Source organism: Chinchilla lanigera, unplaced genomic scaffold (genome assembly GCF_000276665.1).
Source record: "Chinchilla lanigera isolate Chin_1 unplaced genomic scaffold, ChiLan1.0 scaffold00172, whole genome shotgun sequence".
NCBI classification, from domain to species: Eukaryota; Metazoa; Chordata; class Mammalia; order Rodentia; family Chinchillidae; genus Chinchilla; species Chinchilla lanigera.
This window is the reverse complement of record NW_004955573.1, coordinates 12,485-25,774: the sequence shown is the minus strand read 5'-3', so window position 1 is coordinate 25,774 and position 13,290 is coordinate 12,485. Positions and strand designations below refer to the sequence as shown.

The following is a 13,290-nucleotide window of genomic DNA, read 5'->3' as shown; positions in this document are numbered from 1 at the left end:
GCCCTCTGCTAGCTCCCAAACCACTGTCTGGACTGGGCCCTCCACAGCCTTCCCAAGCAGCCCTGGTTCAGCCCAGGCCACACTGCCAACACACAGCTCCCAGACCCCAGGGAAGTCTGAGGGACCCACAACCTTGCTACATAGTCCCGCCTCATCATCCACAACCGTCCAATCAGACCCCGATCAGGTCACTGTGCTTCCTGGAACTTGGACAATTGTTTCAAGCAGCCCGAAGTCATTACACAGCACAGCTACCTCGGAAATGTCCCTTTCCACGCTCCTTTCTCAAGGCTCTACCTCGTTGTACAGTGCCCTAAGTCCCACTTCCTGGGGAGTGTTGTCTGACAGTTCCTCCACTGCTATGCTGGCTCCGGGACCTACAAGATCCTCCCCTCCCCTCACATCTTCAGCATACAGCACTGCTGCTACTGCGAGCTCCCTGAACACGGTTGTGCACAGTGATTCCACAGCCTTCCCAGGCAGCCCAGTTTCCGTAGGCCCGACACTGATGTCTGACTCAGCCCCACCCACAGTCTCTGAAACTGCTTCTTCCGCTTCTTATTCGGAGTCTTCCTCTTCCTTCTTGACAGTCTCTGACCATTCTGCTATCCCACTTTCCTCTAGCTTTTCTCCTCTTCCCTACTCTGCCACTGCTCACTCTACCCAGTCCCCACTTTCAGGTCTCAGCAGCAGATCCACTGTGCAGTCTGTGTCCACCACCACCCACTCCACTGCCCATGCTGTGACTTTGTCAGCAAGTAAGTTTCTGCCTATGTCATTGTGTATGCACCTTTGTTTCTCCCTTCTTTGCAGTGTAATCATGTTTTCCTGTTTATTACCATGTTCCTCTTTGCACTCTCCAGTCGCCAGTCCATGCCACCTACTTTTGATTTGTAGGGCTGTTTCCTTCTTTGTCTGCTTGTATTTCTCCTTTCCTTGCTCCCTGATGCTAAGTAATGGATCATCCAGTCTTACTGCCCTTGACAAATTCTATGCCTTATCATTGGGAACTGGACAGGAGCCAGTTTCTGTTCCTTGGGCTTCCTTAATGACCTCATGAATTCTGTACCTCCCCAGTGTCATGCTTCCACGGGGGATCTTGGAACGGAAACAGTTGCACCTGCAGACCTGGCACCACGGGTCGGAAGTGCGAGTACCTCGTGTACTCCTTCTTCATAGGTAACGACTGTCTCTGAGACCTGTAGTTCTCCTTATTCCCCTTGGCACTTGAAATAGGATGGTAGTGTTAGGAGGGTTCACCACTCCCACTGCCTCACTGTTCGGGGAGAGGGGTTGATGTAGATCAGGAACCTTTTGCCTCTGCCTTTGGAAAAATTTTCATGGAAACTCTCCAGTCCTCTTGTGCTGGACTGGGGGATTCCTAGCCCAGCCCTTCCCATATCTCTTCCCCTGACTTCCTCTGGGTCACAATACTGGCCGTCTCATGGTATTGAAAGATAAGGGACAGATGTCTTAGTGACTGCCACCTGACTCTTGAGTTTCCCGTCTCTCTCCCCTTCCCACTTCCCACACCTCCATGAGAGAACAGGCAGAGAATTCCCCTGTCCCAGGGGATGTTCCTGAGAAGTTGCTGCCATACCTAGTGTGCCCTGTTCCCACAGACCCCCCAGAAGTAATCAACGGGATTGTCCCTATGAAAGTGAAAGTGATTTACAGGAATTTCACAGAAGACCTGAAGAACAAATCCTCCTTGATGTACCTGAGGTTCACTGATGAATTCAAGAAGCGGGTAAGAGCAGTGGAGGCCGGTTGTTGGAAGCCATGAGGTACTCATCTGAGACCTGAGAACTTCCACCAGGGAGCCCTCCCCACCCCAACCTGACTGCAGTTTCTGTGCTTCCGTGCCTTCTCAGCCTCCTTCCTGCGGGCTCCACAGAAGGGGCCTAGATAAGGATGGAACCAAGTGGGTGCAAGTTGAGTTATTTCTTTCAGATGAATGAAGTGTTCAACGACTCCACCCTCCCCCAGTACAAAGAGGTGATCATCACGGATCTGGCGTAAGTATACTGGGCAGGTTTCTAGGCTGTCAGAGCCCCTCCATAACCCCCGTGGTTGTGCTCCATCCTATCAGGAATGGTGAGAGTCTCTAGGCAACACTGAGGGCCCTGAGACCACTTATTAATCAATGGTTCATTCATTTATCATTTGTTTTTTCATTCATCAGTACTTACATTCATTCACCATTTTTTCATGTTCATTTACTTATCAATGGTTCATTCATTCATAATTTGCTTGTTCATTCATGCACCCATCATGCTCATTAATTTACCACTTGCTTATTCATTCATTCATCCTTTCATTCAATCTTTATTCACTCAACAAATTATTAAATTAAAAGTCTGCCCTGTGTAGCACCTGCCTGGAAAGCATGAAGTCCTGAATTCAATTTCTGGTACCCAAAAGACCCAAAAAGCAAAACAAAAAAATAAATAAGTAAAAGCCCGCCCTGTGTTGGATGCTGAGAATATAGTACCTCCGGCTTTCCTGGAGCTCAGAGCGGCAGGATGCAGATAAGACAATGTCTGCAGTCTGAGAGTTCTGAAAAGGGACACACAGGATGCATCTAGAGGTGGTGAAGTGAGCCTGGTGGGGTGGGGGAGGGAATTCTTCCCAGGAGATGCGGCCACTCACGGAGCCTTGGAGGAACAGGGGAGGGAAGAGGGAAGGAATGAAGGTGACCCCAAAGAAAGAGGAGGACTGTTCCAGGAACGTACCGGCCTCTTTAGGGTAAAGCAGTGATGGTGGGGGAGGGGGTTGGAAAGGTGACTCTTCCCAGATAGACTTCTGGGGCCAGCAAGGACGTGGTGAAAGCCTGTCCCCATCAATATTGCTCTATATCCCCAGGCAAACATCATTTTACTTTCTTTCTTTTTTTTTTTTTTTTTTTTTTTTTTTTTTTGGTTTTTCTCCTGTACCAGGAACTGAACTCACGACCTTGCACTTGCCAGGCAGGTGCTTTGTCGCTGGGCTAAATCCCCAGCCCCATCATTTTACTTTCTGACTCTATGGTTCTGACAATTCCAGTTACATCACAGAATAAGAATCACACAGTATTTTTTTTTTTTTTGCTTATTTCACTTGTCCTCAAAGGTCATCCAAATTGTAGCATATGGCAGGATGTCTTTCATTTTTAAGGCTGAGTAATATTCCACTGCATATAGATATCACATTCCTCTGTTGATGGACCCTTGGCTCATTTATGCTTTGGTGCTGTTAAGAATAATGCTGCTTCCAGGCATGGTGGCACCTGCCTGTAATCCCAGCACTCGGGAAGCTGAGGCAGGAGGATGGCTGTGAGTTCAAGGCCAGCCTGGGCTACATAAGCAAGTTCAAGCCATCCTGGGCTACATAAGAGAATTCAAAGGAGACCCTGTCTCAATCCCTCCCCCACAAAAAGAATAATGCTGCTATAAAATAATGAACACGTATTTCCTCAATGTTCTGTCATCAGTTCTTTTGATTCTGTATTCAAAAGTGTGATTGTTTGATCATCTGATAATCCTGTCCACTGCAGCTGTACCATTTATTTTTTTATTTTTATTTTTTTTTGATTTTGCTTTTTCTCTGGTACCGGGAACCGAACCCACGACCTTGTGCTTGCCAGGCAGGCGCTTTTGCCACTGAGCTAAATCCCCAACCCCTAGCTGTACCATTTAACTTTCCCACCAACAGTGGACAAAGAAGGTTCCAGTTTCTCCACATCCCCGCCACAAGAGCTTCTATTTTTAAGGAGATGTTGGCATTTGTTTTGTTTTGTTTTGTTTTGTTTTGTTTTGTTTTATTTTTTCCGGTACCGGGAATTGAACTCATGAACTTGCGTTTGCCAGGCAGGTGCTGTGCCGCTGAGCTAAATCCCCAGCCCCAATGATGGTATTTCTTATGGCCACTGATACTTCTGGATCTTGTGTTGTCCTGTTCCATTGATTCTCTCCCACCTCAGAGTCAGTCCTGTTGCTGCTTTGTCTCCCATTCCCCCCTCACTTTGGGTCCCACTTGCTGGGTGTGTGGGTGACACAGGGTAACTGATGAAATAACTCCTGCTTCCAGCAATGGCAGCATCGTGGTGAAAAGTGATGTCGTCCTGGAGACAAACTACATCCCACAGTATAAGGCACTGTTCCGCAACCTCACAAGGATCGTGAGGGCCAAAATCATGAATGAAACCAGTACAGTTGAGGATGACATAGTCAAGTGTCAAGGTGGGTCTGCCTGAAGCTCCTTGACCATGGTGGGTGAGCACGCCCTGGTCTCTGTCTACTCCTTCTTCTCTCTCCTTTCTTCTGGAATGCCATAGTTGTCATAGCTGTCACTATAGGAACCCAGAAGTCAGGTCGAAGTAATAGTAAGACACAAGGATCTTTTGACACAAGGACAGTGGAAATAAGGCTGTGCCTAAGCTCACAAGCACACGCTGTCTTGCACACAGGCAAGGTTTATTGGGGTGGTGGTGGTGGCAGGGGTGTGTGTTTCAGTTGAATTGTGGCATTAGGCAAAGAGAATTAACATTGATCAAGAGAGGGACCAAGCTGTTCAGAGAACAAAGACAGCTGCAGGTGTTTACTGATTTGCTGGGCTGAGCTCAAGTCCGGTTATTTTCATTGGCTGGGTGTTACTTCCTGTGACAGACTTGGACCACTGGGTGGTCAAGGTGAACTTGTCCTAGAGACTACTGAATTCTTGCATAGCTGATGCTGTCATCCTGCTCCATACAGCTCAGTCTTCTTGGGCTGGGCCCTAGGCAAGGGTTGAAAGACGTTAGGTACTGGGGTGCTGTGGCCATTGGAGAAGCACAAGGGTGGGAGCAGAGAAGCGGGGAGGAGGATAGAAAAGAAAAGAAAACACAGACCAGCTCCAGTGGGCAGTAGGCTGAGTGAGCCCTGCAGTATAGTGTTGGACAAGCAATTTTTACTAAATGGTCAGCAAGACTATAGGCAGAATTGAACAGAATCTGACCCAGGGATTAAGAGAGCAAAGGGAATAAAGACAGATGCAAACCTTTCATCCCGTGTTAGTCATCTGTCAGATCTCTGTAGGCTCAAGTGACAAGTCAATCTTTTTGTTTTATTTTGTTTTGTTTTTCAGTCCTAGGGATTGAACCCAGCGCCTTTGCACTGAGCTATATATCCCATTTCTAAGTTTTTTTTTTTTTTTTTTGAGATAGGTCTTGCTAAGTCATTAAATTGCCCAGGCTGGGCTCAAACTTCCAATCCTTTGGCCTCAGCCTCCCAGAATACTGGGATTACAGGTGTGTGCCACTGTGCTAGTCAGTGTTTGAAAAAAAAAAAAGCAGCCTTCAAGCTCCTGCAAAGTAATCAGGGCAACTTCTGTCACAGCTCGTGTGTCTAGTGCTATGTCCAGTAAAGCTAGTGGGAGACTACTAATGAATTGCCGATCTGGATGGCCTCCAAAACAAGGGGTTTCCACGTGTGCTAAGAGCAAGTGAAGCTAGACAGTTTCTGTAGATTTTTTTCTTGGTAACAGTTCCCTCACATTGCGCACACATTCTCCTCCTGTGGTTTTATCAGAGTCTCGAGACAGATCTGTTGTGAAAAGCGCGAGGTAGAGAGGTGGCACATGCTGTGTTAGGAATGAGCTCGTTTTGTTGTTTCAGCTTTCTGTCCCACCGTGGTGTCCCTGACTGTCTCACATGACCCTCCCCTCCCGCAGTACCCTCCTCCTCCCACCGGACCCTCTCACTCCCCGACTGAGGTTGTCACCACCCCCAATGTCCCTGCCCGAGCTAACTCACAGGTCCAGCTCCCTATCTGGGGATAGACCAAGCTCCCTCCCTCCAGTGCTGGCCCATTGTGGAGGGCGTGGTATAGAGTGGGCCACCCCCGTGGAGGCAGAGTAAGCATTTCTGTTGGTTTTATCTCCCTCCCATCCTTGGCAGTCTCCAAACTGTGCTACAACAGTATTGACACCACTGTGGACGAGGCCATAGTGCAGACGACCTTCGACCCGCAGGGTGAGCAGCTGCATTGAACCATGGACAGGAGGGGGTGGGTGTGGGCAGTGAATGTGGGGTCTTGGGGAGCTTCGGCTGGACTGACTCATGCTACCCACCCTCACCCTCAGAACAATGTATCCAGAAGGCTGCAGAAGGCTATGGCCAGTACTACTATGCAGAGGAGCTGAACGGGCAGCTGACCTGTGTGACCAGGTGCACCCCGGGTTGGAAAGACTACCTCAACTGCAACCTGGGCGAGTGCCAGCTGCAGCGCAGTGGCCCCCACTGCCTGTGAGTCCCCCCCTCGTCCATGCACTCTCTCTCCTCCCCACCCCCACAGCCCCCAATGGAGCCAGGGTGGGGTGGGCAGAGCTTGGAAGATGACTCCTCCCCCTCTACCTTCCCTCTCATCCCCTCCTCCCTCCACCTGGCTCCCTCATCCCCCGCCCCCAGCCTCATGAGAGTGACGGGTGGGCATAGATTAGAGATACGGCCCTTCCACTTCTTGGGGAAGTTCAGTTCCATCGCTCTCTACCCCCCACCCTTGACTTTCTCTTTCTCTCTCACTAATTTCCCCTCCCTTATCTCAGCTGTGGTTCCATTATCAGCTGTAGCAGTGGCCTAGAGGCTTAATTTCCCAAGATCATAAATTAAATTGCAAAATATAAAACATGATAACAAGCCCATCCAGATGCTGGAAGCTTTGAGATTAGATGGGTAAATATATGTCTGCCATAAGGTGCCCACTTCTCTGGGCTCCCTCTAAGTTCCTGTCATTCTCAATTCCTGCTCTGCCCTCCCTGCGTCCCCCAACCTCTCCCTGGGGACCCGGAGCCTGCCCTCTGGGCAGCGATAACCTTGTGCCCGTGCTTTGTGACTGCCTGGCTTTTGGGAGGCCCATGTGAGGTGTACAGGGGCTGAGCTCGTGTGTGTCTCCAGATGCCCGAACACAGACTCGCACTGGTACTGGGGAGAGACCTGTGAGTTGAATATCAGCAAGAGCCTTGTGTATGGGCTGGTGGGCGTTGTGTTGGCGGTACTGGTGATCGTCGTGCTGACTTTGGCTGTCTTCCTCAGCCGATCCCAGAGGAGACTTCACAGGTGAGCATGTGGGGCCGGTGTGCAGCTCAGAGAGATGACACAGAGCTGGCGCAGGAACCCCCGGTGGCTACCCCTCACCGAAGCCTATCATAATATGATAGGCCACATCCGTTTGGCAGAGAAATGGAAACAAAAACTTAAGCACTAAAGTTGGATTGCATAGTATTACCTGCGGCTGTTATCACCTGGGCTATCATAGAAGCTCTGCCGCACGAGGCAGCTGGGGCCGAGCCATCTGGGTCGCCCCCCCCACTCCTGTGCATGGCGTAAGGGAATGTCCCGCACAGCTCTGGGCCGGGGCTGGCAGTGTGAAGGAGCCACCCTGAAGCCTGCCGGAGAGAGCAAGGGGCATTCCGGAAGCCCAGCCACGGCCCTGGGATGGGAGCATGGTGACCTTGCTCTGCCTTTTCTGCTCCCATTACTGAGGGCAGAGCCCTCCAGGACTCAGGGTGTGCCTGTGACACACCCCTCCCCTGGGGAAGCTCAGACCTCCACGCTCACTCCATTTCTGTTGGCAGCCAAGAGTACAACCTGTCTCAAGAGTGGCGGAAGGAAGGTATCCCCGGCAGCTTCCAGAACAAGGGCGTCTGGGAAGGTACCTGTGGTCAGAGCAGGGGGCGGGGAAGCTGTGGGGTGCCCAGTTCTGTGGCCACAGGATGTCACAGGCGTCCTGCCCGCTTCCTGTGGTCCTGGGGACAGCCTGTCTCACGTCTGCTGCTACAGCCTGGCCTGTGCCCCTGCCTTGACAGCGCCGTACAAGCCCCCATACAATGCTCAGCCTTTTCTCAGCCTTTGCCCATGCCACTCCCAAGGCCTGAACCCCTCCGCATTCTCCTCCTGCTCGCCTTCCGACATACGATGCTGTGGGCTGGAATGTTCTGCTCCCTGCCCTGGGCGGCAGCTGATGTAGGACAGGCTGGCGTTGCGGCCTTCTGTGCGGTCTCCCTGAGCTTCAGCCCCCTCTGGCTTCAGCTCTCTCTCTTTTTTTTTTTTTTTTTTGCTTCAGCTCTCGAGGGCCCTGCAGCTGGGTCTGTTGGGATCTCTGTTTGCATGCCTCTTCCCACTGAGCCCTGCTTTCTGCCTTCCCAGTTCTTCCTGAAACCCCATGGGCCACCCTGCCCCGGACAGCATCCTGGCCAGGGGTGAATCCTGCCTGGGATGATAGGGCTGTAGGGGTCAGGGAGTTCTCCAAGGGCCAAGCCTCATTCTCTGAGCAGTGAGTCAGAGGTGACTCTTTACTGTCACGAACTGTGCTGTTGAGACAGGGGAGGGGCGCCCAGGCGAGGGGCACTGCACAAGCAAAGGCCTTGAGGCGGGCAAGGTCAGGGCCTGTGGAGGGAACTAAAGGCAAGAAGCCCTAGAAGAATGAGTGGGGGGCCATGAGGTGGGCAGAGCCAGATCACGCAAGGCTTCGGGGCCCAGCTCATTGTGTGTGGATCAAAGAGGGCAGGATGTGCATTTGAGTGGCTCCCTCAGGTGTGTTCTCGGGGGCAGCACTAACACAAAGGACCAGGGGACAGGATGAGGAAGCCTGGAAGTGGGCTGCGGGACCAGGCAACCTGGTGAGGCATTTAGGGGTGAGCAGGAGTGCGGGAGGGTAGGGAGTGAGGGAGGATTCTCAGGGCTCTCAGGTGGCCCGGAACCAGGAGTGTGGGGTCCTTGGCTGAGACGATCATCCTGGGAGAAGCAGGAGGTGCCTCTCTGCAGAGCCCAGAGGTCAGTGGTCTGAGGGGGCACGGGGTGTTATCAGTCTTGGATGGGAAGCAGGCAGGGAGCCAGCCAGCAGGGCGGGAGGACCCTCCAGGAGGGCAGCGAGGCACAGGCACCTGACGGTCAGGCCCCGCACACCCGGTGGCCAGGCGGGATGGGGGGTCTGCAGGACAGATGACGTCAGTTTGGCACCCAGGATGGGGACAGGGCTGGTCCCCGGTTTGTAGCTGGGCTCTGCTTGCTGTGGTTACTGTTGCCAAGGTGGAGGGCTGGGATGCCTGTTGACGCAGTCTGCCTGGGCTCCACCCAGCTCCTCACCCCTCCTCACCTGTGACCCCTGCCCCATCAGGCCCCAGGCTGTGGTCTGAGCTTTCTAGGGCTGTGGCTCTCCCCCCCCCCCCCCGCTCTGCTTCCAGCCTGTCCCTGGGGCACACTGGGCCAGCTTCCTGGGCACATTCTGGCACTGCCAAGACATCATCAAGGGGTGAATGGAGGGAGGACTGGCTTCCTTTTCCTGGAGCCCCCCACTTCCTGTGTGTCTCCCAGGCACCTCTGGCCCCCTCTCACCCCACACCTCTGCCCACAGACCGGAACCTGCAGGACAGATTCAGCCTGGAGAACGCCTACAGCCGCTTCCAGCCCTCGCTGGGGACCGTCAACCCCGCCGCAGAGGTGACTCAGCTGAGACCTGCCCCAGCCCTATGGCTTCTCTGAGCCCGGGGGCTCCCCTCTCCGGCCCTGGGACTGCCCCTTGGGCCTCACTTGCCTCTCCTTCTCTCTAGCTCCACTTTCAGAGGCCAGAGGTGGTGAAGACCACTCGGTGAGATGGCCCGAGGATCCCACCCCTCGTGTAGATCTGGACCAGAGAGTGACCGAGGGCCCACTATGAACGCCCCTGGCTGGCCAAGAGGAAAGCGGTGCCGGGCCCTGTGGCCCTGCAAGTCCGTGCACAGGTGACGGATTGGCCTGTGGTCTCCTGCTGCGGCCTGCTGCAAAGGCCGTGGGGGCTGTGAGTGGTTCTGTCTGCTCCTTCACCTTCACGTCCTGCCCAGGAGCCCGAGAATACCAGAACCTTTGGCATCTTTGTTCGCCCTCGGGCTTCTCCCCACTGTGGAATTTCCTGGAGAATAAAAGCAACTCTTAAACAGCACAGTGACATCATCACTCTCTTTCCCTCCCCTGCCGGCCGTGGGGGTCTGGGGTGTCACTGTGGGCAGGGGCAGGGTGGGAGGGAGAGTGTGAGTCTGCTCTGGCTGCGGCTGGGCTGGGTTCCACCTCTCTGAAGTCTCTGTGACATACAAGCCCACAGTCAGGGCCTGGGAGCAGGAGTGAACCTTCAGGTCAAGGAATGAGGGGTGGGACCCTCAAGTGAGCGCTTGAGGGTGGACAAAGTCACTCCAGGTGGCCATGGGGTCTGTGTTCACCTCTGAACCTCAAGAACTCACAGCCGTCCCGGGGCTGGAATTGGCTCAGCTCTTGCTGGAGCTGTACCCCTTGTCCTGCTGGGGTACCATAGGACACAGAAGGGCTTGAGAAGGGGGTGTCCTCACCAGCAGCTGGGTCCAAACCCGGGAGACCTTCTCTCCTGCTCAGGCCTGGCCCCTTCGGGCTGTTTGCCCCTCTCCTCATGCTCACTTCCCACCTCCCTGCTGGTTCAGGCCCCGCAACGCCCCTCTTAGGGTGATAAATCTGACTGCGTGTCTGTGTGCTACTTGGCCATCAAGGGGAACCCCTCCCTCTGCCCTTTGGCCTGGTACAAACCCCACACCCTAAGTCTGGAGGGAAGCTCCCAGACTGACTCAGGTTACCATTGGTCCCTGGCTTCTCAGTGTCTTAGGGGTCAAAGGTCTCCGAGCCCTTTTTATTTTTGGGGTTCTCTGGCTGCTGCTCACTTTGCCAGCTTGTGGGAAGGGTGAAGGACAAGCTCAGCCCTCTGCGCGCCAATGCAGAAGCAGGTGACGGTGGTGCTCTGTCTTCTGGCCCTTGTCTCCCAGCTCCTGCCTGACCGTGCTGTCGATGCCGAGGAGGGTGAGTGACCCCCCCATCCCACAGGCCGCCCTCCCGGATTTGCTTATCTCCCTGGAGCACTGCTTCTCTCCCGGGACTCCTCTCCTCTCCCTAGAGAGCTTTAGGAGATGTGCAGGGCTTTGGAGCACACCGCACCCCCCGCAAGTTGTTCCCTCTCCAGGCGAGAGTTCATAATGCCTGCTTGTGGTCTGGCTGCATGAGGATGAAACAGAATCCCCAGACATGATCCCTGGCCCCGGACAGATGGTCAACCAGCATCAGACCTGGACCTTAACCTGGTGACTGTTCCCGTCCAACCCCCCTTCTTGCCTCTGCCTCTGCACCGAACGCCCCAGGACCATACCTGCTTCTCAGAGTCTCAGGGTTTGGGTTTTTTTGTCTGTCTATTTATTTTTTGAGTCTCACTATGTAGTTTAGGGTGACTTTAAACTCACTATGTAGCCCAAGCTAGCCTTGATCTTGTGGATCCTCCTGCCTCAGCCTCCCAAGTGCTGGGACTATAGGCATGCACCAGCTGCCTCTCCTAACTCTTGACCTCACCATTTCTTTTTCTTTTTCTTTCTCCTTTTCTTCTCTCCCTCTTTCTCCCTCTCCCTCTCTCTGTCTCTGTCTCTCTCTCCTCTCATACTAGGGATTGAACCCAGGGCCTTCACAATGAGCTATGTCATCAACCCTTTTAAAATGTTGACACAAGATTTTTGTTAAGTCACTAAATTACCCAGACTGGGCTTGACTCTATTATCTTCCTGCCTCAGCCTCTCACATTGTGGGGATTAAAGATTCCCCACTGCCCTGACCATTTCTACATTACCCACCCTTGCCTTCTCCCCTGGGGATGTCACAGGATGTGGCCAAGATAAGGTTTCAAGAGCCCCACATTCTAATCTTGCCATGAGCCAGCTGTGCGCCGCAGAACCACCGTGTTACCTCTGGCTTCCATTTCTCCCCATGAAAAGCAAGAGCTGGGGCCACTCAGGATGCTTCCAACTTAGTAGCTTTGGGCTCCAGGCCTCAGGGACCAGGCTCGGGGCAGCAGGATGCTGCCGCGGGGCCTCAGGAGCTCCCCCTCCGCTAGCTGGCCCCTAGAAAAGGATGGAGAGAATCGAGGCAGAAACTGAAGCCGCAGGCTCAGCCTTCACATCCTTTGGAGTTGTCATCGTGGGAGGGCAGAAAGGGCCCTCGGGGCTGGAGTGGAGCTCTTGCCCCAGCCTTGCAGATGTCGTTGTCATGCTGGGTCCGCCCTGGACTTCGCCCTCTCTGAGTTCCTATTTCCAGTAACGGTGGGGAGTCCTGCCCCAGCCCCTTCCTGACCAGCTCTTCCTAAAGGAGGAAATGGCGAGGCACCCGAGCGTAATCCCTGGGCCACGGGCCTCTGATGTTGCCTGTGTGTCACTGCCATGGCCTGAGTGAGGGAGGAGCTCTTCCAGCTCTGGCATATCCCTCTACCCTGCTCTGTGTTTTCTATCCTTTCTCTCTTTCCTCTTCCTGGGTTCTCTCCCTGTCCTCCCTTCTCTCCACTTCCTCCTTGCCCCCTTGACCTCTCCCCCCCCCCCCCCCCCCCGCCACTCCTTACCCCACGTGCCAGTGTGGCTGGGGCCTCTTGCCATCCTCGCCTCATTCATCTCTGGCCTCAGTCTCCTCTGTAAAATGGGACTTTTCAGATTCTGCCCCTACCCTGTGTTTTTGTGTGTTTTCCGCCCTCTCTGGGCCTGGGTCAGCTTTGAGTGATGTCTGAGCCTCATGATCATCCCCTCTCAAAGGACAAAGAGCCCCACCCATCCTTAGATCCCTGGGATGGAGATGCCAGGACAGGGTGTGGCTGCTCTCTCACCTCCCCTCATACCTGGATATGTACGTGACGTACCAACAAACACAGTGTTCTTTGGGCCGGCCCAGCCCTGTCTGCTTTGGCCTTGGCAAGTGACCTCTGACCCCCACACTCAGCATGAATGTGACCAGCGTCTGGTCCAAAGCATGTGATTTTTGTCTTCCCTGACCTGCTATGTTTTGGGCCCTGCATCCATGCTTGTCCCCACCTCCAGCTTCCTCTTGAGAGATGCTAAGGCCCATATCTTCAAGGACTTGTGCATGGGGCCCTTCTGAGGACCTGCAGGACCCTTCCCTAACTTCCTCTCTGGTCATACCCACCCCTGAAACCATGGTGCCCACAGAGAGGCTGTATTTTGCTTCCAGGGGCTGCTTATGATGCCCACCACCTGGAGGTACCCACTTCCTATCTCACAGTTCTGACGAGATGTCTAGGTCCCTGGGGTTAGCAGGTCTAAAGCCACTGGAGAGGTCCACCCCAGGAGCCTCTCCCAGCCTCAGGGGGCAGCTGGCCATCTTGCGTTCCTTGGCCAGGAGACACGTCCCCACCCGCCCCCGATTTCTGCCTTCTCTCCTGGCCACACTCTCCCTGTGTGCCTGTCTCTGGGTCCCAACTTCGCTATCATAAGGGCCTCAGTCATGCCAGCGACTTC

The 13,290-nt window shown here is 53.9% G+C and overlaps 1 protein-coding gene across 2 annotated transcripts in view; it reads left to right on the top strand.

The window, feature by feature from the left end:
- Nucleotides 1-9,932, top strand: part of LOC106147514 (mucin-12-like) — a 29,279-nt gene extending 19,347 nt beyond the window's left edge. The window contains exons 3-13 of one of the 2 annotated variants that reach the window (XM_013509446.1): nucleotides 1-758; nucleotides 1,078-1,179; nucleotides 1,623-1,750; nucleotides 1,954-2,018; nucleotides 4,069-4,220; nucleotides 5,915-5,989; nucleotides 6,100-6,262; nucleotides 6,911-7,072; nucleotides 7,591-7,667; nucleotides 9,369-9,454; nucleotides 9,565-9,932. In XM_013509446.1, the coding sequence (XP_013364900.1) occupies nucleotides 1-758; nucleotides 1,078-1,179; nucleotides 1,623-1,750; nucleotides 1,954-2,018; nucleotides 4,069-4,220; nucleotides 5,915-5,989; nucleotides 6,100-6,262; nucleotides 6,911-7,072; nucleotides 7,591-7,667; nucleotides 9,369-9,454; nucleotides 9,565-9,606 (1,810 nt within the window). In that variant the 3' untranslated portion in view covers nucleotides 9,607-9,932. The remainder of the gene's footprint in view (nucleotides 759-1,077; nucleotides 1,180-1,622; nucleotides 1,751-1,953; nucleotides 2,019-4,068; nucleotides 4,221-5,914; nucleotides 5,990-6,099; nucleotides 6,263-6,910; nucleotides 7,073-7,590; nucleotides 7,668-9,368; nucleotides 9,455-9,564) is intronic. The other variant, XM_013509447.1, reaches the window with a different exon arrangement.
- Nucleotides 9,933-13,290: the final 3,358 nt, after the last annotated feature.